The sequence below is a fragment of the Bombina bombina genome, chromosome 7 (genome assembly GCF_027579735.1).
Source record: "Bombina bombina isolate aBomBom1 chromosome 7, aBomBom1.pri, whole genome shotgun sequence".
In the NCBI taxonomy this organism is placed as follows: domain Eukaryota; kingdom Metazoa; phylum Chordata; class Amphibia; order Anura; family Bombinatoridae; genus Bombina; species Bombina bombina.
In genome coordinates this window covers 39,417,512-39,443,215 of record NC_069505.1, presented here as the reverse complement: position 1 = coordinate 39,443,215, position 25,704 = coordinate 39,417,512, and the positions used below count along the sequence as shown (strand labels likewise).

The 25,704-nt window shown below is 38.2% G+C and overlaps 1 protein-coding gene and 1 non-coding gene across 2 annotated transcripts in view; one reads left to right on the top strand and one right to left on the bottom strand.

Annotated features, from left to right (window-relative positions):
• Window positions 1–13: 13 nt before the first annotated feature.
• On the bottom strand, window positions 14–85 carry TRNAQ-CUG (transfer RNA glutamine (anticodon CUG)). The gene has a single exon. It is a non-coding gene; the product is annotated as a tRNA-Gln (tRNA).
• A 12,673-nt stretch (window positions 86–12,758) lies between these two features.
• BSCL2 (BSCL2 lipid droplet biogenesis associated, seipin) overlaps window positions 12,759–25,704 on the top strand; it is a 64,193-nt gene continuing 51,247 nt past the window's right edge. The window contains exons 1-3 of the mRNA XM_053720051.1: window positions 12,759–12,838; window positions 16,034–16,776; window positions 16,853–16,934. Of these exons, the coding sequence (XP_053576026.1) occupies window positions 16,562–16,776; window positions 16,853–16,934 (297 nt within the window). The 5' untranslated portion in view covers window positions 12,759–12,838; window positions 16,034–16,561. The remainder of the gene's footprint in view (window positions 12,839–16,033; window positions 16,777–16,852; window positions 16,935–25,704) is intronic.

Genomic DNA, 25,704 nt, shown 5'->3' with positions numbered 1-25,704 from the left:
GTTAAAAATAGGAAGGTTCCACCGAGATTTGAACTCGGATCGCTGGATTCAGAGTCCAGAGTGCTAACCATTACACCATGGAACCTTGTACTGGTGTACATTGTGCTGTAGTTTCCCAGGAATCTGTTGACTTCCATGTTCCTTTAAAGGGACAGTCACACAAAAAAAGATATTGTTTAAAAAGATAGATAATCCCTTTATTACCCATTCCCCAGATTTGCACAGAAAACACTATTATATTAATATACTTTTTATCTTTGTTATTACCTTGTATCAAAGCATCTTCTGACAGCCCCCTGATCACATGACTATCTATTCACTTGCAATTAAGCCAATTAGTGCTGTGTTGTTAGAATCCACGGGCGTGAGCTCAATGTTATCTATATGGCTCACATGAACTAGCACTCCCCTGTTGTGAAAAGCAAATGCAAAGCATGTGATCAAGGGGCTGTCTTTAGTGACTTAAAAACAGGCAGAAATTTAGAGGCTTAAAGGTTATAAAGTATATTAAAATAACCATGTTTTTTGCACAAAACTGGGGAATGGGTAGTAAAGGCATTATCTATCTTTTTAAACAATAACAATGTTTGTGTTGACTGTCCCTTTAAAGGGACATTGTACACTAGATTTTTCTTTGCATAAATGTTTTGTAGATGATATATTTATACAGCCCATCAAGAAGTGTTTTTGAAACAATGTATAGTTTTGCTTATTTTTTAATAACATTGTGCTGATTTTCAGACTCCTAACCAAGCCCCAAATTTTTAGAAGCATACTGATGTCTACAGGCTCCTGTTGTGTAATGGGTCTTTTCATATGCAGGGGAGTTGGAGAGTGTCTGCTCTTTTTGCTTTCCTAGCCCATTTCAGTAGGTGTCCCAGCTAACCTTTTCAACAGTGCTAAACTGGGAGCTTCTAAGTACATTTTTAAAAGGTTTAATACTGGAGTTGTAAATCAGTATCTGTGCATATTCTTCTTTATAGTAGTGTCTATTACATGCAGTTATATGAACATGGGTGTACACTGTCCATTTAAAGGGACATTAAATAATAAATTATTGTTAGACATAAAATGTATTCAAAGCAAAGATTAGCCTGAGAATAATATGCAGATGTAGTTTACAAATTATATTAGTAGTTTAAAATATTGATAAAAAATAGTGTAATGTTTTAGTGTCTACAAAGCAATGGGCATCGCCATGTTGTAACCTAAGCTTTACTTCTCTGCTGAGGACAAGTATACAACCCCAGGTATTGATGTAGGCTACAGTTTTTTTGCATTTCATGCCACCAGCTGGTCATAATATTAACGCCAAATGATGAGATCATATATAAAAAAGTCAATAACTCGCACAAACGTCCTCACACAAGACAAAAAAAAGCTCTTTCTAACATAATGTAGGTAGGTAATCTATAGGTGACATTATATAACGTGTTAAATTGATTCGGAAATCTATAGGCGGTGATACTGGAAATAAAACAGGTTCGATTTTAAAAAAGCTCTTTGTGATTATATATTGTGTGTAATCTATAGGTGAAATCAGCAATGAATATGCGGAAATATTTAAAAAAAAAAATTGGGGCGGCTCCTAACCTTACTTTCCTGCATTTTCAAATAAAGATAGCAAGAGAATGAAGAAAAGTTGATAATAGGAGTAAATTAGAAAGTTGCTTAAAATTGCTGCTCTGTCTGAATCAGGAAAGAAAAAAAATTGGGTTTAGTGTCCCTTTAAATACACTTTTGGATTTTTTCTCTCTCACAATAGAGTTCTTATAACTACCCTTTAAAGGGACATAAAACCTATTTTTTTTTTCTATCACGAGTCAGATAGAGAATACAATTTTAAAAAAAAGTTTACAATTTACTCCTATTATCAAATATGCTTTGTTTTCATGTTATTCTTAGTTGAAGAGATACCTAGATAGGTAGTGTGCACATTCCAGCAGCACTACATGACAGGAAATAGTGCTGCTCTTGCTAATGTATAACATTATTGCAAAGCTGCTGCTATATAGGACACATGCACACCCCTGAGCTTACACCCATGCTTTTCAACAAAGGATACAGAAGTACATTGCAAAGTTGTTTTGTAAGTTCTAACTGAATAATGAAATACATTTTTGGGGATTTATGTCCCTTCAAGATCGAATTAGCTGCACTTGGCACCATTTTTTTTTTTAATATTACGATAGACGTAGGATATTTTTTTTTATTTTTTTCAGTTTTTATAACTTTCCTTAAAGGGACACTGAACCCAATTTTTTTCTTTCGTGATTCAGATTGAGCAGCAATTTTAAACAACTTTCTAATTTACTCCTATTATCAAATTTTCTTCGTTCTCTTGCTTTCTTTATTTGAAAAAGAAGGCACCTAAGCTATTTTTTGGTTCAGAGCCATGGACAGCACTTGTTTATTGGTAGGTGAATTTATCCACCAATCAGCAAGAACAACCCAGTTTGTTCACCAAAAATGGGCCGGCATCTAAACTAGAGCTGCAACAACTAATCGGCATAATCGATAATAATTGATTATGAAAATAGTTGTCAACGATTCTCATAATCGATTAGTTGGTTTGCAATTAGTTGGTCTGTGCACAGCACCAGCTGGTTCACTCCAATGAGCTCCTGCACATGGTATTGTGTTTTATGGTTATGCCCTTGACCCAAAGGATGTCTACAGACGTATACTTTTCACTTTTTCAGGACACTATAAGTTTACAGCTACTCCTGTCTTATGTGCAACCCAGAAATAAAATAGGAGTCATCATTTGGATTGTTTATATTAAATCAGGTGATTTGGGGCTATGCTGTGCATGATATAGTGCCAAGCTTGTTATTTACACCTAGCCCTAGATTGATGGGAGTTATATGAATTGATGTCACTATTACCTGTTTGCACAATTTTTAGCGGATCGCTTGCTATTGCTGATTATATATACTCTATATTTATTTTTTTTGTAATATTTTTAACTAATTGGAATATGTACCAAATTCAACCTCTGTAAGTATATATCTGTTATTTTAAGAGTGGACTAGATATTTTCCCCCCTAACCTTTTAGCTGGTTGTTTACCATTGCATATAGATATTCAATATATTTTTATGTCAGAATGAAGTCCAGGCTTACTTTAAGAGGCCCCTTGCATTGGTGGAGAGCTAACAAAGATAAATAGCCCACCTTGGTGAAATTGGCAAAAACACTACTTATGCATCTCAGGCACCTCAACACCATCTGAGGGCCTCTTCTCTGTTGCAGGCAAAATAGCTTGCAAAAAAGAGAGCCGACCTCAGCCAGGAGCATGTGGTCATGTTGACATTTTTGCATTTCAATGAAAAGTTTCTGAAAGAGTGAATAACAGAATGTTATAAGCAGTGATAGTCTACCTATCACTAGTTCTACCTCCTTTTAAACAGTTTGTGGTTTGTTTTGCTTAATTATAAAAATTTGTTCTGCTGCTTAAAAAATTGGACCAACAGTTGTTTTAATGTAAAGTTTATTTTTATAACACTCAGTATGTGGATTTTATTTTAAATATAGGAAAAAAATTAATGAATTAATTTTTTTATCCGATTAAAAAAAATCGGTCGATTAATCGATTATGAAAATAATAGTTAGTTGCAGCCCTAATCTAAACTTATATTCTTGCATTTCAAATAAAGATACCAAGAGAATGAAAAGAATTTGATAATAGGAGTAAATTAGAAAGTTGCTTAAAATTGCTGCTCTATATGAATCACGATAGAAAAAAAATTGGGTTCAGTGTCCCTTTAAGACTGAAATAAACACACTTCTTGAATATTCTCTTTTATCTATTTTTGTATTATTGTACTGCTTATTGGAAATGTGAGATGATACATTGACGACGTGTGTTTTAGGTTATGTTGTATATTAATTGGATGAGCTTTTATTCTGCTTTTTCTTTATAAAGATTTAAAAAAACAAAACAAAAAGCTTTTAAAAGCTCTTTGTGCTATAATGTAGGTAATCTATAGTGTCAATATTAAAAAAAATAAACAGCTTTTTAAAAAAAATCTAAAATCTATAGGTACCAATATCACAGATTCGCTTTTAGAAAAGCTCTTGTGGTATAATATAAGGGATCTATAGGTGAAAAGCTGACGGGCAGGACGAGCTGATCACTTTCTAATGCACTGTCAGTGTTTTTTTGACTCTTCGGTGCTGCCCGACACCAGCGTTTCTCCCATCTCGACATCAACATGAGAGAAACGCGCGCGGGAAGCCACTTGTCGTTTATCTACGTCACATCAGTACTTAGAGCAAAGCAGCGCAGGAGGTGGATAAATGTCCATATGGATTATATGTTGCATTGTTTTTTTTAATTAAAGGGACAGTAAAGTCAAAATTAAACTTTAATGATTCGGAGGATGCAGTTTTAAACAGCTTTCCAATTCACTTCTGTTATCAAATTTGCTTCACTCTTTTTGTTTGTTGTAAAGCACAGAGGTAAGCTCAGGAGCGTGCACGTGTCTTGAGTATTAGATGGCAGCAGTTTTGCAAGAGCACTAGAGGGCAGCACTGTTTCCTTCAATGTAGTGATCCGGATGGTACTTAGGTATCTCTTCAGCAAACAATACTGTGAGAATGAAGCACATTTGATAATAGAAGTAAATTGGACAGTTGTTTAAAACGTTAGGCTCTGTATGAATCATGGAAGAAAAATATTTAATTTTCATGTCCCTTTAAGCAAAGTAAATAAATTTTAAAGGGACACTGAAACCAATTTTTTTCTTTCACGATTCAGATAGAGCAGCAATTTAAAGCAACTTTCTAATTTACTCCTATTAACAATTTTCCTTTGTTCTCTTCATATCTTTATTTGAAAAAGCAGGAAGCTTACAAGCCGGCCCTAGCACTTACTGATGTAGCGACAAATCATCAAGTGCTATCCAGGTGCTGAACTAAAAATAGGCAGTCTCATAAGCTTCCTGCTTTTTAAAATAAAGATACCAAGAGAATGAAGAAAAAATGGTATTACCAAAATTCTATTTTGTTGTAATAGAAGTTTTTTTAAATTTAAAATAATACTGATTTATTTTTTATGTTTATATTTTCAAAGTATCTGACTTTAGGTGATAAAATAATTCTGTATATAAAACAAATACATATGAAATATAAGGTTATCTATTTTAATAGTATTTTTGAAGATTTGAATGTCACATTATGTGTTAGATATGATAAATATTAACCTGCTGCAGATTTCAGATCATTTGTTTTACATGTTATAGAGTGATTTTACTGACCCACAGTGTGAGCTGTCACATTATATGTTAGATATGATAAATATTAACCTGCTGCAGATTTCAGATCATTTGTTTTACATGTTATAGAGTGATTTTACTGACCCACAGTGTGAGCTGTCACATTATATGTTAGATATGATAAATATTAACCTGCTGCAGATTTCAGATCATTTGTTTTACATATTATAGAGTGATTTTACTGGCCCACGGTGTGAGCTGTCACATTATATGTTAGATATGATAAATATTAACCTGCTGCAGATTTCAGATCATTTGTTTTACATGTTACAGAGTGATTTTACTGACCCACGGTGTGAGCTGTCACATTATATGTTAGATATGATAAATATATACCTGCTGCAGATTTCAGATCATTTGTTTTACATGTTATAGAGTGATTTTACTGACCCACAGTGTGAGCTGTCACATTATATGTTAGATATGATAAATATTAACCTGCTGCAGATTTCAGATAATTTGTTTTACATGTTATAGAGTGATTTTACTGACCCACAGTGTGAGCTGTCACATTATATGTTAGATATGATAAATATTAACCTGCTGCAGATTTCAGATCATTTGTTTTACGTTATAGAGTGATTTTACTGACCCACAGTGTGAGCTGTCACATTATACATCGTTGCCAACAGTCCCTGATTTCCAGGGACAGTCCCTGGATTTTGTTGTATGTCCCTGGATTTTTTTTGTCCCTGGAAATGTCCCTGAATGTCCCTGAAAATCTCTTTTGCACAACATTTGTTGTTTGCATATATGTATATATATATATATATACACACACAGGTAGCCCTCAGTTTACGCCGGGGTTAGGTTCCAGAAGGAATAGTTGTAAATCGAAACTGTTGTAAATTGAAACCCAGTTTATAATGTAAGTTAATGGGAAGTGAGGGAGTTAGGTTCCAGGCCCCTCTCAAAATTGTTATAAGTAACACCTAATACATTATTTTTAAAGCTTTGAAATGAAGACTTTAAATGCTAAACAGCATTATAAACCTAATAAAATAATCACACAAACAACCCTCTAATGCCCATTCCATTTTTTATTCTACTTCAATAAAGCTTGTTTAAAACTTAAAAAAAATAAAAAAAATAATAATAATCACACAACACACACTTGCATTTTTCTGCAAACAATTATTTCTATGCATTCCAATCTGGACTGATTTATAGACAGGAAGATCTTGTTCCTATGAAAGCTGCTCGATAGCTCAGGTCTAGTTATACTGATTCATTTTAGCTTGCTTGGCTTGCATATCTTTGCTGCAACACAAGCGGACAGCTCCACCTACTGGCTATTTTAATCAATGCACTGCTTCTCAATGCTTTTAGATAGCAGTCACATGCAAATTGAACCGTTGTAAACCGAGGGACACCTGTATATATATATATATATATATATATATATATATATATATATATATATATATATATATATATATATATATATATAAAGGTGGATACAGCGCCTATATGTCCAATATACTGTTGAGGTATGTGAGGATTAAATGTTGTGACAAAAAGAAAAAATACACTAATAAAAGATACAATGATAAAAGAAAATTAAAAAATAATAAACATTAAATAATAATGTTAAAAAATAAAATAAATTAAATAATAGTCCAGCTAAAAATAGCATATGAAATATATGAACTTAGAAGTAGTGTTCATACGAGTCCTAAAAATGGTATAATTCGTAATGAGTCTCCAGACGTAGTGGTTATACAGTTATAGTTGGTATATAATACCCTTACCAGATATTACCTCAATCGAATGAGGTAAGTATGCCGCACTGGGGGTATATATAGATGATTGGATTTCCTCCTTGTATCCTGCTGTGCCTCTTTATGGTATTCGTTACCCTCTTGGAGTATGCAGGGATATGTTTCTGATGATGAATTACTCCCTTACACTTCCTGTGGGTTAATGGTTCGCCTCTTGGAGTGCTCTTTCTGTTCTGGTATTAACTTTCTCCAGCGTGAAGATACCCAGGGAGACACAAAAAGAATATATAGTGTAATACCGTTTATTTTCTAGATAAGCATTAAAATACAATTTATATAGCACTCACATTTGACATCCTCAAACACTATGAGGTATGTATATGGCACATATATTTTTTTAAAAAGGATCCTTCCACAGGTTAGAATGGGATGCGAGATCTCCAGTCTTAATTACAAACTTCTTAAAGAAGTTGCATGCAGCTGTGGTGTATTCCAACGTGAATAATACAGTACAGTACAATTGCACACAAAGCGTCGCTAGTAAACTAGCTACAAGGAGGAGCAAGATAGTATAATATAAGAAACAATAAATAAAACGTAAATTAAAATGTGTTTACACAGAATTAAATTCCCTGACGCGTTTCAAAGGTTAAAATCCTTCTTCTTCAGAGGGTAGGATGAAGTGCTGAGCGATTATCGTTTGTTTTATACGCTTCGGGCGGCGGCACGCCCTCAGCGTATGATTGGTCAAGAAGGCCCGCGTGACGTGACGTTAGTTTCATGTTTGTTTAGGTATATTGAGTATATTACATTGTATAGTAATTGGTTGCTTATCGGTACACGTGATTGAACAGAAGTGTGTACTGATAGGTTGAATACAACCGAGATCTGTGGGATATGTAGTTTTTAAATTACTTCGTATTTTCCCTTATTATTTTCGATCTCATTCTTTACAATATATTAATATAATGTGATATACATTCTGCAGGAGTAAGGTCGTATTATGATGTAAGTGTGAGGTAGATGTTCACATAAACACTTATTCACATTTTGTATTTCATAGGTTTTAAGTGTTGTATATATACCTTCAATATTTTTATATGATTATTATTTTATTTTACGGAGCATATATATATTACTTGCTTTTTTAGAAACCCATGTGTTATTCGGTTCTGCTTATTCTGGAGTGTATATTATATGCTCCGTACGTTAGGAATACAGTATGTATACGTGGCATTTCAATATAGCGATTTACCTAAGGTTCTAGAGTTTTATATAGCCCCTTTGGAAGGCTATTATTTAATTTATAATAGGAATATATCTTTCGTGTGTATTTGAGTCATATTACTATGTATAGGGTTCATGCTATATATAGTATCAAGATATCTATGACTTCATACATCATAATTCTAAGGTCCAATATTAGACTAATCTCATTGGCTAGTTAGGATCTATGTATGTATAGTTTCTATTATTTATATCACTCAGGTTATTTGGTCTCAGGGTAGTTTAGTATGTCGTGATATATACGTATCTATATAACATATTATGTTATTATTGGTATACGTTATGAAATAAATAGTACTATAGTGTAGTTATTAGTTCTTAGTCTTGTAAGAGATAGATAGATATGGATAACACTTGTATGTCGTTACAGAGGATACTGCATACTCCGAAATTTTAGAGTTATGTGGCTTACTGAATAAGGAAAGCTGCTATATCTATGTCTTTATTGAGGCCTTTGGGGGTCATGGAATCTAGTTTGTGTATCCATTGTGTTTCCCTCCGTCTTAGATGGAGTTCTCTGCTTATACCCTCTGGGGTATAAGCAGAGAACTCCATCTAAGACGGAGGGAAACACAATGGATATAAACCTGCTGCAGATTTCAGATCATTGGTTTTACATGTTATAGAGTGATTTTACTGACCCACGGTGTGAGCTGTCACATTATGTGTTAGATATGATAAATATAAACCTGCTGCAGATTTCAGATCATTTGTTTTACATATTATAGAGTGATTTTACTGACCCACGGTGTGAGCTGTCACATTATGTGTTAGATATGATAAATATAAACCTGCTGCAGATTTCAGATCATTTGTTTTACATATTATAGAGTGATTTTACTGACCCACGGTGTGAGCTGTCACATTATGTGTTAGATATGATAAATATAAACCTGCTGCAGATTTCAGATCATTGGTTTTACATGTTATAGAGTGATTTTACTGACCCACAGTGTGAGCTGTCACATTATATGTTAGATATGATAAATATAAACCTGCTGCAGATTTCAGATCATTGGTTTTACATGTTATAGAGTGATTTTACTGACCCACGGTGTGAGCTGTCACATTATGTGTTAGATATGATAAATATTAACCTGCTGCAGATTTCAGATCATTTGTTTTACATGTTATAGAGTGATTTTACTGGCCCACGGTGTGAGCTGTCACATTATATGTTAGATATGATAAATATAAACCTGCTGCAGATTTCAGATAATTTGTTTTACATGTTATAGAGTGATTTTACTGACCCACAGTGTGAGCTGTCACATTATTTGTTAGATATGATAAATATAAACCTGCTGCAGATTTCAGATCATTTGTTTTACATATTATAGAGTGATTTTACTGACCCACGGTGTGAGCTGTCACATTATGTGTTAGATATGATAAATATAAACCTGCTGCAGATTTCAGATCATTGGTTTTACATGTTATAGAGTGATTTTACTGACCCACGGTGTGAGCTGTCACATTATGTGTTAGATATGATAAATATAAACCTGCTGCAGATTTCAGATCATTTGTTTTACGTTATAGAGTGATTTTACTGACCAACAGTGTGAGCTGTCACATTATATGTTAGATATGATAAATATTAACCTGCTGCAGATTTCAGATCATTTGTTTTACATGTTATAGAGTGATTTTACTGACCCACGGTGTGAGCTGTCACATTATATGATAGATATGATAAATATTAACCTGCTGCAGATTTCAGATCATTTGTTTTACATGTTATAGAGTGATTTTACTGACCCACAGAGTGAGCTGTCACATTATTTGTTAGATATGATAAATATTAACCTGCTGCAGATTTCAGATAATTTGTTTTACATGTTATAGAGTGATTTTACTGACCCACGGTGTGAGCTGTCACATTATATGTTAGATATGATAAATATTAAGCTGCTGCAGATTTCAGATCATTTGTTTTACATGTTATAGAGTGATTTTACTGACCCACAGTGTGAGCTGTCACATTATATGTTAGATATGATAAATATTAAGCTGCTGCAGATTTCAGATAATTTGTTTTACATGTTATAGAGTGATTTTACTGACCCACGGTGTGAGCTGTCACATTATATGTTAGATATGATAAATATTAACCTGCTGCAGATTTCAGATAATTTGTTTTACATGTTACAGAGTGATTTTACTGACCCACAGTGTGAGCTGTCACATTATTTGTTAGATATGATAAATATTAAGCTTCTGCAGATTTCAGATCATTTGTTTTACATGTTACAGAGTGATTTTACTGACCCACGGTGTGAGCTGTCACATTATGTGTTAGATATGATAAATATAAACCTGCTGCAGATTTCAGATCATTTGTTTTACATGTTACAGAGTGATTTTACTGACCCACGGTGTGAGCTGTCACATTATATGTTAGATATGATAAATATTAAGCTGCTGCAGATTTCAGATCATTTATTTTACATGTTACAGAGTGATTTTACTGACCCACAGTGTGAGCTGTCACATTATATGTTAGATATGATAAATATAAACCTGCTGCAGATTTCAGATCATTTGTTTTACGTTATAGAGTGATTTTACTGACCCACAGTGTGAGCTGTCACATTATATGTTAGATATGATAAATATAAACCTGCTGCAGATTTCAGATCATTTGTTTTACTGACCCACGGTGTGAGCTGTCACATTATATGTTAGATATGATAAATATAAACCTGCTGCAGATTTCAGATCATTTATTTTACATGTTATAGAGTGATTTTACTGACCCACAGTGTGAGCTGTCACATTATATGTTAGATATGAATATGATAAATATTAACCTGCTGCAGATTTCAGATCATTTGTTTTACATGTTACAGAGTGATTTTACTGACCCACGGTGTGAGCTGTCACATTATGTGTTAGATCTGATAAATATAAACCTGCTGCAGATTTCAGATCATTTGTTTTACATATTATAGAGTGATTTTACTGACCCACGGTGTGAGCTGTCACATTATTTGTTAGATATGATAAATATTAACCTGCTGCAGATTTCAGATCATTTGTTTTACGTTATAGAGTGATTTTACTGACCCACAGTGTGAGCTGTCACATTATATGTTAGATATGATAAATATTAACCTGCTGCAGATTTCAGATAATTTGTTTTACATGTTATAGAGTGATTTTACTGACCCACGGTGTGAGCTGTCACATTATTTGTTAGATATGATAAATATTAAGCTGCTGCAGATTTCAGATAATTTGTTTTACATGTTATAGAGTGAGTGATTTTACTGACCCACAGTGTGAGCTGTCACATTATTTGTTAGATATGATAAATATTAACCTGCTGCAGATTTCAGATCATTTGTTTTACGTTATAGAGTGATTTTACTGACCCACGGTGTGAGCTGTCACATTATATGATAGATATGATAAATATTAACCTGCTGCAGATTTCAGATCATTTGTTTTACATGTTATAGAGTGATTTTACTGACCCACAGTGTGAGCTGTCACATTATTTGTTAGATATGATAAATATTAACCTGCTGCAGATTTCAGATCATTTGTTTTACGTTATAGAGTGATTTTACTGACCCACGGTGTGAGCTGTCACATTGGCTTGTAGTATGAATCAGACAGCTATTAAAAAAAACATTTGTTGTGGGGATAAACTATATCTAATCAAAGTTTCTCACAATGCAGTGGTTAAAAAAAGCTCACTGCCCTTTGCAAATTCAAAAATTGAAATCTAAAGTAAATTAAAGGGACAGTCTACTCCAAAATTGTTATTGTTTAAAAAAAATAGATAATCCCTTTATCACCCATTCCCCAGTTTTGCACAAACCAACACAGTTAAATTAATACACGTTTTACCTCTGTGATTACCTTGTATCTATCTCTGCAGACTGCCCCCTTATTTCAGTTCTTTTGACAGACTTGCATTTTAGCCAATCAGTGCTGACCCATAAATAACTCCACGAGAGTGAGCACAATAGTATCTATATGTCACACATGAACTAACAGTGTCTAACTGAAAAACTGTCAAAATGCATTGAGATAGGAGGCGGCCTTCAATAGCTTAGTTAGAGAAATTAGCATATGAGGCTACCTAGGTTTAGCTTTCAACAAAGAAAAGAAATCAAATTTGATGAAAATCATGAAAGTTCAAGTTTGACTTACTTGTACCTTTGATCCTTTTCTGAATTTTTTTCCTGTTTTGGTGGCTTTTGAGAATTTACCCCACAGTAAGAAATCCCTCCTGTCTTATTTGATGCCAGAACACATGTACTTTACTAATTAATTTCTACACTGTTTATAACCCGTTTTGCCAATAAAGCTGAATTGAATGGGGGTCACCTGATCCAGAAATATATTCTCTGTGATTGGACATTAAAAAGTCACGCTTTATGTGGAGCATGATGGGAATCGTAGTTCTAATAAAGTTTATGCTCCTTGGTTGCTTTAGTGAACAAAAGAGCATTGTGGGAGTTGTAGTTTGAAGGGGAGGTGCTGACTGGATGAGATATGTAGTGTCTTGCAAGGAGGGAGATTCGGCTGCTGTAAAAAGGTAAGTTATGCTTCCTGGTTAGTATTAAAGGTGCATGATGCCCAGTTAAAGGGTCATAGTGTTATTAAATTAAGTAGTTCTATAAAAAATATTCACAGATTGGACTTTTTTTTGCAATGCAAATGGTAGAATATATATATACAGTATAATTATATATATATATATATACACATAAATGGCAAAATCAGACTAAATGTATTCATTAAAAGTGAATGATTTTTGCTTTATTGTTGACTCATAATAAACAATATTATGAATTATCTGATAAGTTTAATGTTTATTATTAATTTGTGCAAATTCCCTCTTTATGGATTGTAGGAAGCAGTTGTTTTTTGAGTACTTTTTCAATTTTTAACATTTTTGGGCTACTTTGCTGGATCCTCTCTATAGTAATTGTTTTTTTAATGTTTTCTATGCATGTAAGTTAAAAGGCCATAATAGCCAAAAAAGCGAATGCTCTTATTCCTTAGAACATGTAATGTTAACACAATTTGACTATGTGTTTAATAACCCTCTCAAATATATAGTGAAAGCAGGTTTTCAGATTGTCAGCCCAGGCTCTGAAGAATGGTTGAGATATTGCATAGAATGTACTGAGATGAAAAACATGTAGAAATAGCAAATATATATATAGTTACATAAGAGAGTGTGTGTGTGCGCTGTATGAGAGTGTGCATGTGTATTGTATGAGAGTGTGCATGTGTATTGTATGAGAGTGTGCATGTGTATTGTATGAGAGTGTGCATTGTATGAGAGTGTGCATTGTATGAGAGTGTGCATGTATTGTATGAGAGTGTGTATTGTATGAGAGTGTGCATGTATTGTATGAGAGTGTGCATGTATTGTATGAGAGTGTGCATGTATTGTATGAGAGTGTGCATGTATTGTATGAGAGCATGTGTGTATTGTATGAGAGTGTGTATTGTATGAGAGTGTGCATGTGTGTATTGTATGAGAGCATGTGTGTATTGTATGAGAGTGTGCGTGTATTGTATGAGAGCATGTGTGTATTGTATGAGAGTGTTCATGTGTATGTATTGTATGAGAGTGTGCATGTATTGTATGAGAGCATGTGTGTATTGTATGAGAGTGTGCATGTGTGTATTGTATGAGAGCGTGCGTGTATTGTATGAGAGCGTGCGTGTATTGTATGAGAGCGTGCGTGTATTCTATGAGAGGATGTGTGTATTGTATGAGAGGATGTGTGTATTGTATGAGAGTGTGCGTGTATTGTATGAGAGTGTGCGTGTATTGTATGAGAGCATGTGTGTATTGTATGAGAGCATGTGTGTATTGTATGAGAGGATGTGTGTATTGTATGAGAGGATGTGTGTATTGTATGAGAGTGTGCGTGTATTGTATGAGAGTGTGCGTGTATTGTATGAGAGCATGTGTGTATTGTATGAGAGCATGTGTGTATTGTATGAGAGCATGTGTGTATTGTATGAGAGTGTGCGTGTATTGTATGAGAGCATGTGTGTATTGTATGAGAGTGTGCGTGTATTGTATGAGAGTGTGCGTGTATTGTATGAGAGTGTGCGTGTATTGTATGAGAGTGTGCGTGTATTGTATGAGAGCGTGCGTGTATTGTATGAGAGTGTGCGTGTATTGTATGAGAGCGTGTGTGTATTGTATGAGAGTGTGCATGTGTGTATTGTATGAGAGCGTGCGTGTATTGTATGAGAGCGTGCGTGTATTGTATGAGAGCGTGCGTGTATTGTATGAGAGCGTGCGTGTATTGTATGAGAGCGTGCGTGTATTGTATGAGAGCGTGCGTGTATTGTATGAGAGCGTGCGTGTATTGTATGAGAGCGTGCGTGTATTGTATTAGAGCGTGCGTGTATTGTATTAGAGCGTGCCTGTATTGTATTAGAGCGTGCCTGTATTGTATTAGAGCGTGCCTGTATTGTATTAGAGCGTGCCTGTATTGTATTAGAGCGTGCCTGTATTGTATTAGAGCGTGCCTGTATTGTATTAGAGCGTGCCTGTATTGTATTAGAGCGTGCCTGTATTGTATGAGAGCGTGCATGTTTGCTGTAGGAGAGTGTGCATGTGTGTATTGTATGAGAGTGTGCATGTGTGTGTGCTGTATGAGAGTGTGCACGTTTGCTGTATGAGAGTGTGCATGTGTGCTGTATGAGAGTGTGCATGTGTGTGTATTGTATGAGAGTGTGTATGTATTGTATGAGAGTGTGTATGTATTGTATGAGAGTGTGCATGTGTATGTATTGTATGAGAGTGTGCATGTGTGTGTATTGTATGAGAGAGTGTGTATGTATTGTATGAGAGTCTGTATGTATTGTATGAGAGTGTGTATGTGTGCTGTATGAGAGTGTGCATGTGTGCTGTATGAGAGTGTGCATGTGTATGTATTGTATGAGAGATTCTGTGTGGGTTGTGTGTTGTATGAGAGAGTGCGTGGGGTGTGTGTTGTATGAGAGAGTGCGTGGGGTGTTGAATAATACACACACTCATACAACACACACACATACTCTCATACAACACACACAAATACTGTCATACAACACACACACACACACACACTCTCATACAACACACACACTCTCATACAACACGCACACACACACTCTCATACAACACACACACACACACTCTCATACAACACACACACACACACTCTCATACAACACACACACTCATACAACACACACACACACACACACTCTCATACAACACACACTCTCATACAACACACACACACACACACACACTCTCATACAACACACACACACATACTCTCATACAACACACACTCACATACTCTCATACAACACATACACACACACATACTCTCATACAACACACACACACATACTCTCATACAACACACACACACACGCTCATACAACACATACTCTCATACAACACACACACATACTTTCATACAACACACACACACTCTCATACAACACACACACACACACACACTCTTATACAACACACACTCTCATACAACACACACTCACACACTCTCATACAACACACACTCACACACTCATACAACACACACTCACATACTCTCATACAACACACACACATACTCTCATACAACACACACACTCATATAACACACATGTGATTGATGTGTAATGTAATATTTTCAAAGTGATATCAATGAACTATTTATATTTCTGTTCAGTAGCTGTGTTAATCACTTTGTTTTGCTTCTAACAGATTGGAACTGCTCATCTCCTTGTGATTCTCCTTCCCCTCTTCCTTGTGATCTTAACCTTCCACCCAGCTGGAGGGGGCAGCTTTTCCCTATGTAAATGCCTCTTTCACAAACCATTAAGATCACTGACTTTTTACACACATTACTGAAACAAACTGGTTCTCAAGCAGAACACATGGCTGTTCTGTAGACTTAGACACATTCCCTGCCAGGCATATGTGAATAGACTGATTATGCATGTACACAGGCTGTCACACATGCACAGAGCCTGCTACATACATGTCTAATTGTACATATATGTGCTACAGACATATAGCCTGCTACATACATGTCTAATTGTACATATATGTGCTACAGACATATAGCCTAATACATATTCATATAACCAACAATACACATCCAGATCTAATGCACATGTTAGAGAATACTGATGCACAGTTGGGTTTTGTGTAACCCATAGACAAAGAACAGCTAGAATAACACTGTAGCATCTATTGTGTGTATGTGTGTCGTCCTATCCTCTCAATACCATGATGTCCAGCGATGAATCCTCCCCTAACCTGCTGTGGTTACAAGATGTGGCCATACTTATCTTCTTACGAACACGAAGACTGGTCCTCCAGGCTGGTATTCTGCTCTGCGTCCTCCTTCTGCTGCTCTGGGTTTCTATATTTCTGTATGGTAGCTTCTACTACTCTTATATGCCGACTGTAAAGTATAGTAGCCCTGTCTACTACCAGTACAGGTGAGTACGTTTACTATATACAGTTATATATAATTACAGGCACCTCGCTCAATATATACTTTTATGTTGTTTGCAGCACTTCCTGTGACCCTCCTCCTGGGATCCTCTGCTCGTTCCCCACAGCCAATGTGTCTCTGCTGAGGAATAACCGTGATCGGGTAAGTGGGAATCCAACTGATCTACTTTATGTCTGGCGTTCCGTCATCTTAGGTACTTGCAACTAATCCACACATCTTGTTGCCTATTGTTATATTGTCTACTTTCTTCTATATAAGGTAAGGCGAGTCCACGGATTCATCCTTTACTTGTGGGATATTATCCTTCCCTACAGGAAGTGACAAAGAGCACCACAGCAGAGCTGTCTATATAGCTCCTCCCTTAGCTCCACCCCCCAGTCATTCTCTTTGCCTACTCTAAGTACTAGGAAGGGTAAAGTGAAAGAGGTGATAAAATATTAGTTTTTAATTCTTCAATCAAGAGTTTGTTATTTTTAAATGGTACCGGTTTGTACTATTTACTCTCAGGCAGCATATGGATGAAGACTGCTGCCTGGAGGATGATGATCTTAGCATTTGTAACTAAGGTCCATTTTCTGTTCCCACAGAAGCTGAGGAGTACAGGAAACTTCAGTGTGAGGAACGGTTTCATGCTATGCAGCAATGAGGTATGTTCAGTCATATTTTTTCTAGAGAGACTGTGTATTTCAGAAAGACTGACATTATACCCAGGAGGGTAAGGGTAAGCAGTAATCCTAGAGCTAAAAGAGGGGCATTACTTAGCTTGCTTATGGGGCCAATTACATATATGGTTGACACTGAATGCAAACTGTTTGTGAGCAAACGTTTTTTGGATGGGAGTGCTTTAACGTTTTTGTGGGCAATAAACATTTTGGGCAACTTTATTAGGGCACACATGGCTTAACTTTTGGGTCTTGGAACCCACATGGCTAGTTATAACCGCTCTGGTGCGGTTCTTTGAGGCTCAGGAAACATAGAGTGAGATGGGCGGGGCCTATTTTCACGCCTCAGGTGCGCAGTTAGTTTGTCAGCAAGCTCTAACTCCTGAGGGCCCTGGTGTATGTTTTGGGCCAAATCAAAGCTTTTACCCACAATTTCGATCCCAGAGGGCAGGTAGGGCCACAACAGGGCTGTGGCTAGGTGCTGAGGGGTATTTTTCCGGATCTGGGCCTATTTTCAATCCGGTTTGGACATTAAGGGGTTAATTGTTAAAAAAAATTGTGGTGCAATCTTAACTACCTATAGTGTGTCTACATACAACATTTTGAAAAATTTAGTGCATGTTTAGACTGTTTTGCAGAAAGTGTATGCTTTTTTTTTCTCTTAAAGGCGCAGTACCATTTTTTAAGATTGTTATTTTTTTCACTAAATAAAGTGTTTTCATGCTTGTTTGTAGTCATTACTAGCCTGTTCAACATGTCTGACATTGAGGAAAGTCATTGTTCAATATGTTTTGAAGCCATTGTGGAACCTCCACTTAGAATGTGTCCCTCATGCACTGAAAGGTCAATAAATTGCAAAGAACGTATTTTAGCTACTAAAAGTATGTCACAGGATGATTCTCAGTCAGAAGAGAATCAGGTTATACCATCTAATTCTCCCCAAGTGTCACAACCGTTAACGCCCGCACAAACGACGCCAAGTACTTCTAGTGCGTGTAATTCTTCCACCCTGCAAGATATGGCTGCAGTTATGAATACTACCCTCAATGAGGTTTTATCTAAGCTGCAGGGGAAGCGCAGTAGGTCTGGTGTTAGAACAAACGCTGAGCCCTCTGACTCTTTATTAGCTATATCTGATGTACCCTCACAATGTTCTGAAGTGAGGGATTTACTGGCTGAGGGAGAGATTTCTGAAAATATGTTCTCTCAGACAGATTCAGATATGACGGCTTTTAAATTTAAACTAGAACATCTCCGCTTATTGCTCAGGGAGGTTTTAGCGACTCTGGATGATTGTGACCCTATTGTAGTTCCAGAGAAATTGTGTAAAATGGACAAATTCCTTGAGGTTCCTGCCTACACTGATGTTTTTCCGGTCCCTAAGAGGATTTCGAAGATTGTTACTAAGGAGTGGGATAGACCAGGTATTCCGTTCGCTCTCCCTCCTACTTTTAAGAAAATGTTTCCCATAGCAGACGCCGTGCGGGACTCGTGGCAGATGGTCCCTAAGGTGGAGGGAGCTATTTCTACCCTGGCTAAGCGCACAACTATACCTATTGAGGACAGCTGTGCTTTCAAAAATCCTATGGATAAAAAATTAGAGGGTCTCCTGAAGAAAATATTTGTTCATCAAGGTTTTCTTCTCCAACCTATAGCGTGCATTGTTCCTGTAACTACTGCAGCGTCCTTTTGGTTCGAGGCTCCAGAAGAGGCTCTTCAGGTTGAGACTCCATTAGAGGATATTCTGGATAGAATTAGGGCGCTCAAGCTAGCTAATTCTTTCATTACAGATGCCACTTTTCAATCGGCTAAATTAGCGGCGAAGAATTCAGATTTTGCCATTTTAGCCCTGGTCTGCTGATGTGTCATCAAAAGCTAAGCTTTTAGCCATCCCTTTCAAGGGTAAGACCCTATTCGGGCCTGAACTGAAAGAGATCATTTCAGACATCACTGGAGGGAAAGGCCATGCCCTTCCTCAGGATAAGACGACTAAGATGAGGACCAAACAAAATAATTTTAGTTCCTTTCGAAACTTCAAAGGTGGTCCCTCTTCCTCTTCCCCTGCCGCAAAGCAGGAGGGGAATCTTGCTCAATCCAAGTCAGTCTGGAGACCTAACCACACTTGGAACAAGGGTAAACAGGCCAAGAAGCCCGCTGCTGCCACCAAGACAGCATGAAGGGGTAGCCCCCGATCCGGGACCGGATCTAGTAGAGGGGCAGACTTTCTCTCTTCGCTCAGGCTTGGGCAAGAGACGTTCAGGACTCCTGGGCTTTAGAAATAGTAACCCAGGGGTATCTTCTAGATTTCAAAGATTCTCCCCCAAGGGGGAGATTCCATCTTTCTCAATTGTCTGTAAACCAGACAAAAAGAGAGGCGTTCTTACACTGTGTAGAAGACCTATATTCCATGGGAGTGATCTGCCCAGTTCCAAAAACAGAACAGGGGCAAGGGTTCTAGTCCAATCTGTTTGTGGTTCCCAAAAAAGAGGGAACTTTCAGACCAATTTTGGATCTCAAGATCCTAAACAAATTCCTCAGAGTCCCATCCTTCAAGATGGAGACCATTCGGACTATTTTACCAATGATCCAGGAGGGTCAATATATGAACACCGTGGATTTAAAGGATGCGTATCTACACATTCCTATCCACAAAGATCATCACCAGTTCCTCAGGTTCGCCTTTCTGGACAAGCATTACCAGTTTGTGGCTCTTCCCTTCGGGTTGGCCACGGCTCCCAGAATTTTCACAAAGGTGCTAGGGTCCCTTCTGGTGGTTCTAAGGCCGCGGGGCATAGCAGTGGCGCCTAATCTGGACGATATCTTAATCCTGGCGTCAACTTATTATTATTATTATTATTATTATTATTATTATTATTATTATTATCGGTTATTTGTAGAGCGCCAACAGATTCCGCATCGCTGTAAACAGAGGATAGTACAACAAAACAATTAAAGGGATCAGATGGGTAGAGGGCCCTGCCAAGAGTTGCACTGTTGTAATTAGCTCTTAAGAAGGTGATCTACAAACAGCTGGACTTAAGGGGGTTCAGGGGATAGCAATGGAGGAGTGGAACTGGTATAAAGTAAGGTTAGCGTAGGTTGTATGCATCCCTGAACAGTAGAGTCTTTAGGGAGCGCTTCAAGCTGTTAAAACTAGGGGAGAGTCTTGTGGGGCGAGGCAGAGAGTTCCACAAGATGGGAGCCAGTCTGGAGAAGTCCTGTAAACGGGAGTGCGATGAGGTAACTAGAGAGGAGGAAAGTAGGAGGTCATGAGCAGAGCGAAGGGGACGGGAGGGAGAGTATCTGGAGACAAGGTCTGAGATATAGGGGGGAGCAGTGCAGTTGAGGGCTTTGTATGTCAGAGTGAGAATTTTGTGTTTGATTCTAGAGGCAAGAGGAAGCCAGTGAAGGGATTGGCAGAGAGGAGCAGCAGATGAAGAGCGACGTGTAAGTAAGATGAGTCTGGCAGAGGCATTCATTATGGATTGTAAGGGAGCTAGGCGGCAGGTGGGGAGACAAGAGAGGACAGAGTTGCAGTAATCAAGGCGGGAAATAATGAGAGAGTGGATTAAAATCTTAGTTGTGTCTTGTGTAAGGAAGTTTCTAATTTTGGAGATGTTTTTAAGGTGGAAGCGGCAGGCTTTAGCCAAGGACTGAATGTGAGGAGTGAAGGACAGATCTGAGTCAAATGTGACCCCGAGACATTGGGCATGCGGGGTAGGGGTAATGATGAAGTTGTCGACAGTTATAGAGATATTGGGGGTGGAGATTTTGGAAGAAGGGGGGAAAATGAGGAGCTCCGTTTTGGAGAGATTTAACTTGCGGTAGTGAGAGGACATCCAGGAAGAGATGTGAGAAAGACAGTTAGTGACACGGGTTAGCAAGGAAGGAGATAGGTCTGGTGCAGAGAAGTAGATTTGGGTGGCATCGGCATACAAATGATATTGGAAACCATGGGACTTAATTAGGGAACCTAGTGATCATGTATAGATTGAGAAGAGAAGGGGACCGGGGACAGAGCCTTGCGGTACTCCGACAGAAAGTGGTGACGGGGCAGAGGAGGCCCCAGAGAAGGCTACACTGAAGGTACGGTTTGATAGGTAGGAAGAGAGCCATGAAAGGGCTGTGTCACAGATGCCGAAGGATTGGAGGGTTTGGAGCAAAAGAGGGTGGTCGACAGTGTCAAAGGCTGTGGGCAGATCAAGGAGGATAAGCAGAGAGAAGTGGCCTTTTGATTTTGCTGTAAGTAGGTCGTTGGTGACCTTAACAATAGCTGTCTCTGTGGAGTGATAGGGACGAAATCCGGATTGCAGTGGGTCAAGAAGGGAGTTTAACGTAAGGAAATGGGATAGGCGTGCATATACTAGTTTTTCGAGAAGCTTTGAAGCAAGAGGGAGGAGGGAAATGGGGCGGTAGTTGGATGGGGAGGTAGGATCAAGGGAAGGTTTTTTGAGGATAGGTGTGACCAGTGCATGTTTCATCGATGAGGGAAATGTACCAGTGCTGAGGGAGAGGTTGAAAATGTGTGTTAGTATAGGGGTAAGGGTAGCAGAGAGGGAGGGGAGTAGCTGTTAGGGGATAGGGTCAAGGGGACAGGTAGTGAGGTGAGAGCGCAGTATAAGTGCCGAAACTTCTTCCTCAGTAACAGGGGAGAATGAACTAAGTTTCAGGTTATGAGGGTTGTGGTTGAGTGAGAGCATTTGAGGGGGGGGGGGGAGAATGGAATTATGTTGAGAGCTGATTTCATGTCTGATGGAGTCAATTTTGTTAATGAAGTGACTGGCAAAGTCTTGAGCTGACAGAGAAGTTGTATTAGGGGGTGGGGAAGGGCGGAGGAGAGTATTGAAAGTGGACAACAGACGTTTTGGGTTTGAAGAAAGATTAGAGATAAGAGTAGAGAAGTAGTGTTGCTTGTGGAGATTAAGGGCAGAATAGTAGGAGTTCAAGATGAATTTGTAATGAAGAAAATCAGCTGAACTCCGTGATTTTCTCCAATGCCGTTCAGCAGTACGGGAACATCTGCGTAGGTACCGTGTCAGAGGAGTATGCCAGGGCTGGGGATGAGTGTGTGATTTCCGAGCAATGTTAAGAGGGGCGAGATTGTCAAGGACGGATATAAGGGTGGAATTATAGTGGCAGATAGATTTTTCAGGGCAGGAAAAGGAGGAGAAGGAGGAGCGGTTTAAGGGAATTGGCAAGTTGTTGCTGATCTAAAGACATAATGCTTCTGTGAAGTATGGTGTGAGGAGTAGAAGGAGGGAGAGTTGTAGGAAGGGATGATATGTTGCAAGTAAGGAGATGGTGGTCAGAAAGAGGAAAAGGGGAGTTTGAGAAGTTTGAGAGAGTGCATCGATAGCTAAAGATCAGGTCAAGAGAGTGACCGTCTTTGTGAGTGGGAGAATCAGTCCATTGTGACAGACCGAAAGAGGAAGTGAGTTGTAGAAGTTGTTTAGCAGATGAGGCAGTGGGATTGTTAAGGGGGATGTTGAAGTCGCCAAGAATGAGGGCAGGGGTGTCTGAGGAAAGGAAATAGGGTAGCCAGGCAGCCAAGTGATCTAGAAATTGAGTTGAGGAGCCAGGGGGTCGGTATATGACTGCAACACGTGCAGAGAGAGGGGAGAATAAGCGAATCATGTGGGTTTCGAATGAGGGAAAAGTGAGGGAAGAGATAGGATGTATTTGTTGAAAGGTGCAACGAGAGGAAAGTAAAATACCTACACCACCTCCTTGTCTATTACCAGACCTAGGAGTGTGACTGAAGTGGAGACCCCCATGTGACAGAGCAGCAGTGGATGCTGTGTCTAGGGGAGAGAGCCAGGTTTCTGTTAGGGCCAGAAGGTTGAGGGAGCGGGAGATGAAGAGGTCATGTATAGAAGTGAGCTTGTTGCAAACAGAGCGAGAGTTCCAGAGTGCACAAGTGAAAGGGGTAGTGGCTTTAGATGCAAGAGGAATGTGAGTAAGGTGTGCAGAGTTTTGTTTTCTGAGTCTATGGGATGGTACACATGGATGTGCACGGCTTGTCAGTGGTTGGGGACCAAGATTAGGGGAGATGTCACCAGCAGTAAGTAGAAGCAAGAGGGAGAGTGACATGAGATGAGATACAGATTTGCAGTAGTGAGACTGCTTGTGAGATGAGCTGCAGGGGGGAGAGAGAGTGTTTAGGAATAGGTAAAGTTCATGAGTACAAAAGTAAGGTGAGTTTAAGAGAGATGGTCTAATGAACAGTGCAGGTGGAGAGGGAGAAGGAGTAATTGAATAGTGTAGTTTGTTATAGAGACAAAGGGTAGCAAAAAGGAATATGAATATATTGAGCATTTTTACAGAATTGGGAACCAGTTAAAAACATAAGACACAGAATTACTGTAACAATTGCATAAGGGAACAAAAGGTATATGAAACATAATATTACAAAAGTACTGTGTATTCTATAGGGTTAAGGGAATTGAAGGATGTGCTGATCAGTGTTTGCACTTGTCATTTCAAGAGAGTGAAAGTGGTGTGGGAGACTATCTATAAATGAGGAAATGAGCTTGGGGTGGGAGGGAAGCTGTATAAAGCTGAAGGAGAGAGATATATTAGGTTAATGATGGGCCAGCAAAAGTGTGTTAAAGGAGTGGGAGGGTACATTTATGGACATTTAAGCTAAGGGTCAATCATGCAGAAACAAAACATCAAAATATTACAGAGATAAGACTGAGACTGAGGTATACAATGGGTGAAATAAAACCATTAAACAAATAGACAGATAAATGGGCAAGAGCTGCTTAAACTAACTTAACATAATGTCAGACATAAAGTTGATAAAATATGCAATGAGCTAGAGGTAGAAAATTGAAAAAAGAAGAATCCTGGATATGTTGATAAATAAAAATCTTCTTTATTGGAACATATTAAAAATAGAAAAGGCACACAAGAAAGGTAGCAGCCAGGTGTGGCACTGTTTGCTAGGTAACACATTGCCCGTGTATCGTAGGTCCCAGAGGATGATCCGGTAAGGATATATGCTATGGCAGCAGTGGTATAATCTTGTATGCTACATTTCCCAAGTCACACATATCACCCACCAACTTTATTTATATATACACATACATCTACACGGATGCTTTTTCATCTTCGATGCTGCAAGTGTATGGATTTGTACAATAAACTTTGCTTTACCTTGACAGTGGGAAACAGAGTTTTTTCACATATTTCTATGAGCTAGAGGTATGCAAATTATGACTAGCACAGCCTGTAATTACAAAGTCATGGTAATATATACATTTAAAATAAAAACAAAACAAAAGGAATTATCACTAAATATACAAACACATACAATAAAACAACTTGGTAGGTAAAATATAATGAAGCTGTTTTCCAGAAGGTTACCTGTTGTAAGTTAGAGGGCAGTTGAAGCAGATGAGTGTAAAAGTCTGTGTATTTTCTCTGAGTTCTGGGAGAGGATGTGTTGGCTTTTCTAAGATCTCACGGGTGGAAGGTGAACGTAAAAAAGAGTTCACTTATCCCTCTCACAAGAGTTCCATTCCTGGGAACTCTGATAGATTCGGTGGACATGAAAATGTTTCTGACAGAGGTCAGGAAATCAAAAATTTTATCCATCTGCCGAGCTCTTCATTCCATTCCTCGGCCGTCAGTGGCTCAGTGTATGGAGGTAATCGGTTTAATGGTAGCGGCAATGGACATAGTTCCGTTTGCTCGCTTGCATCTCAGACCACTGCAACTTTGCATGCTCAAGCAGTGGAATGGGGATTATGCAGATTTATCTCCTCAGATAAATCTGGATCAAGAGACCAGAGACTCTCTTCTTTGGTGGTTGTCACAGTATCATCTGTCCAAGGGAATGTGTTTCCGCAGGCCAGTGTGGCTCATAGTGAAGATGGACGCCAGCCTATTGGGCTGGGGTGCAGTCTGGAATTCCCTGAAAGCACAGGGATTGTGGACTCAGGAGGAGGCTCTCCTCTCGATAAATATTCTAGAACTGAGAGCGATATTCAACGCGCTTCAGGCGTGGCCTCAGCTGGCGTCGGCTAGATTCATAAGATTCCAGTCTGACAATATCACGACTGTAGCATATATCAATCATCAGGGGGGAACAAAGAGTTATCTAGCGATGATAGAAGTTACCAAAATAATTCAATGGGCAGAGACTCACTCTTGCCATCTATTAGCAATCTATATCCCAGGAGTGGAGAACTGGGAAGCAGATTTTCTAAGTCTTCAGACTTTTCATCCGGGGGAGTGGGAACTCC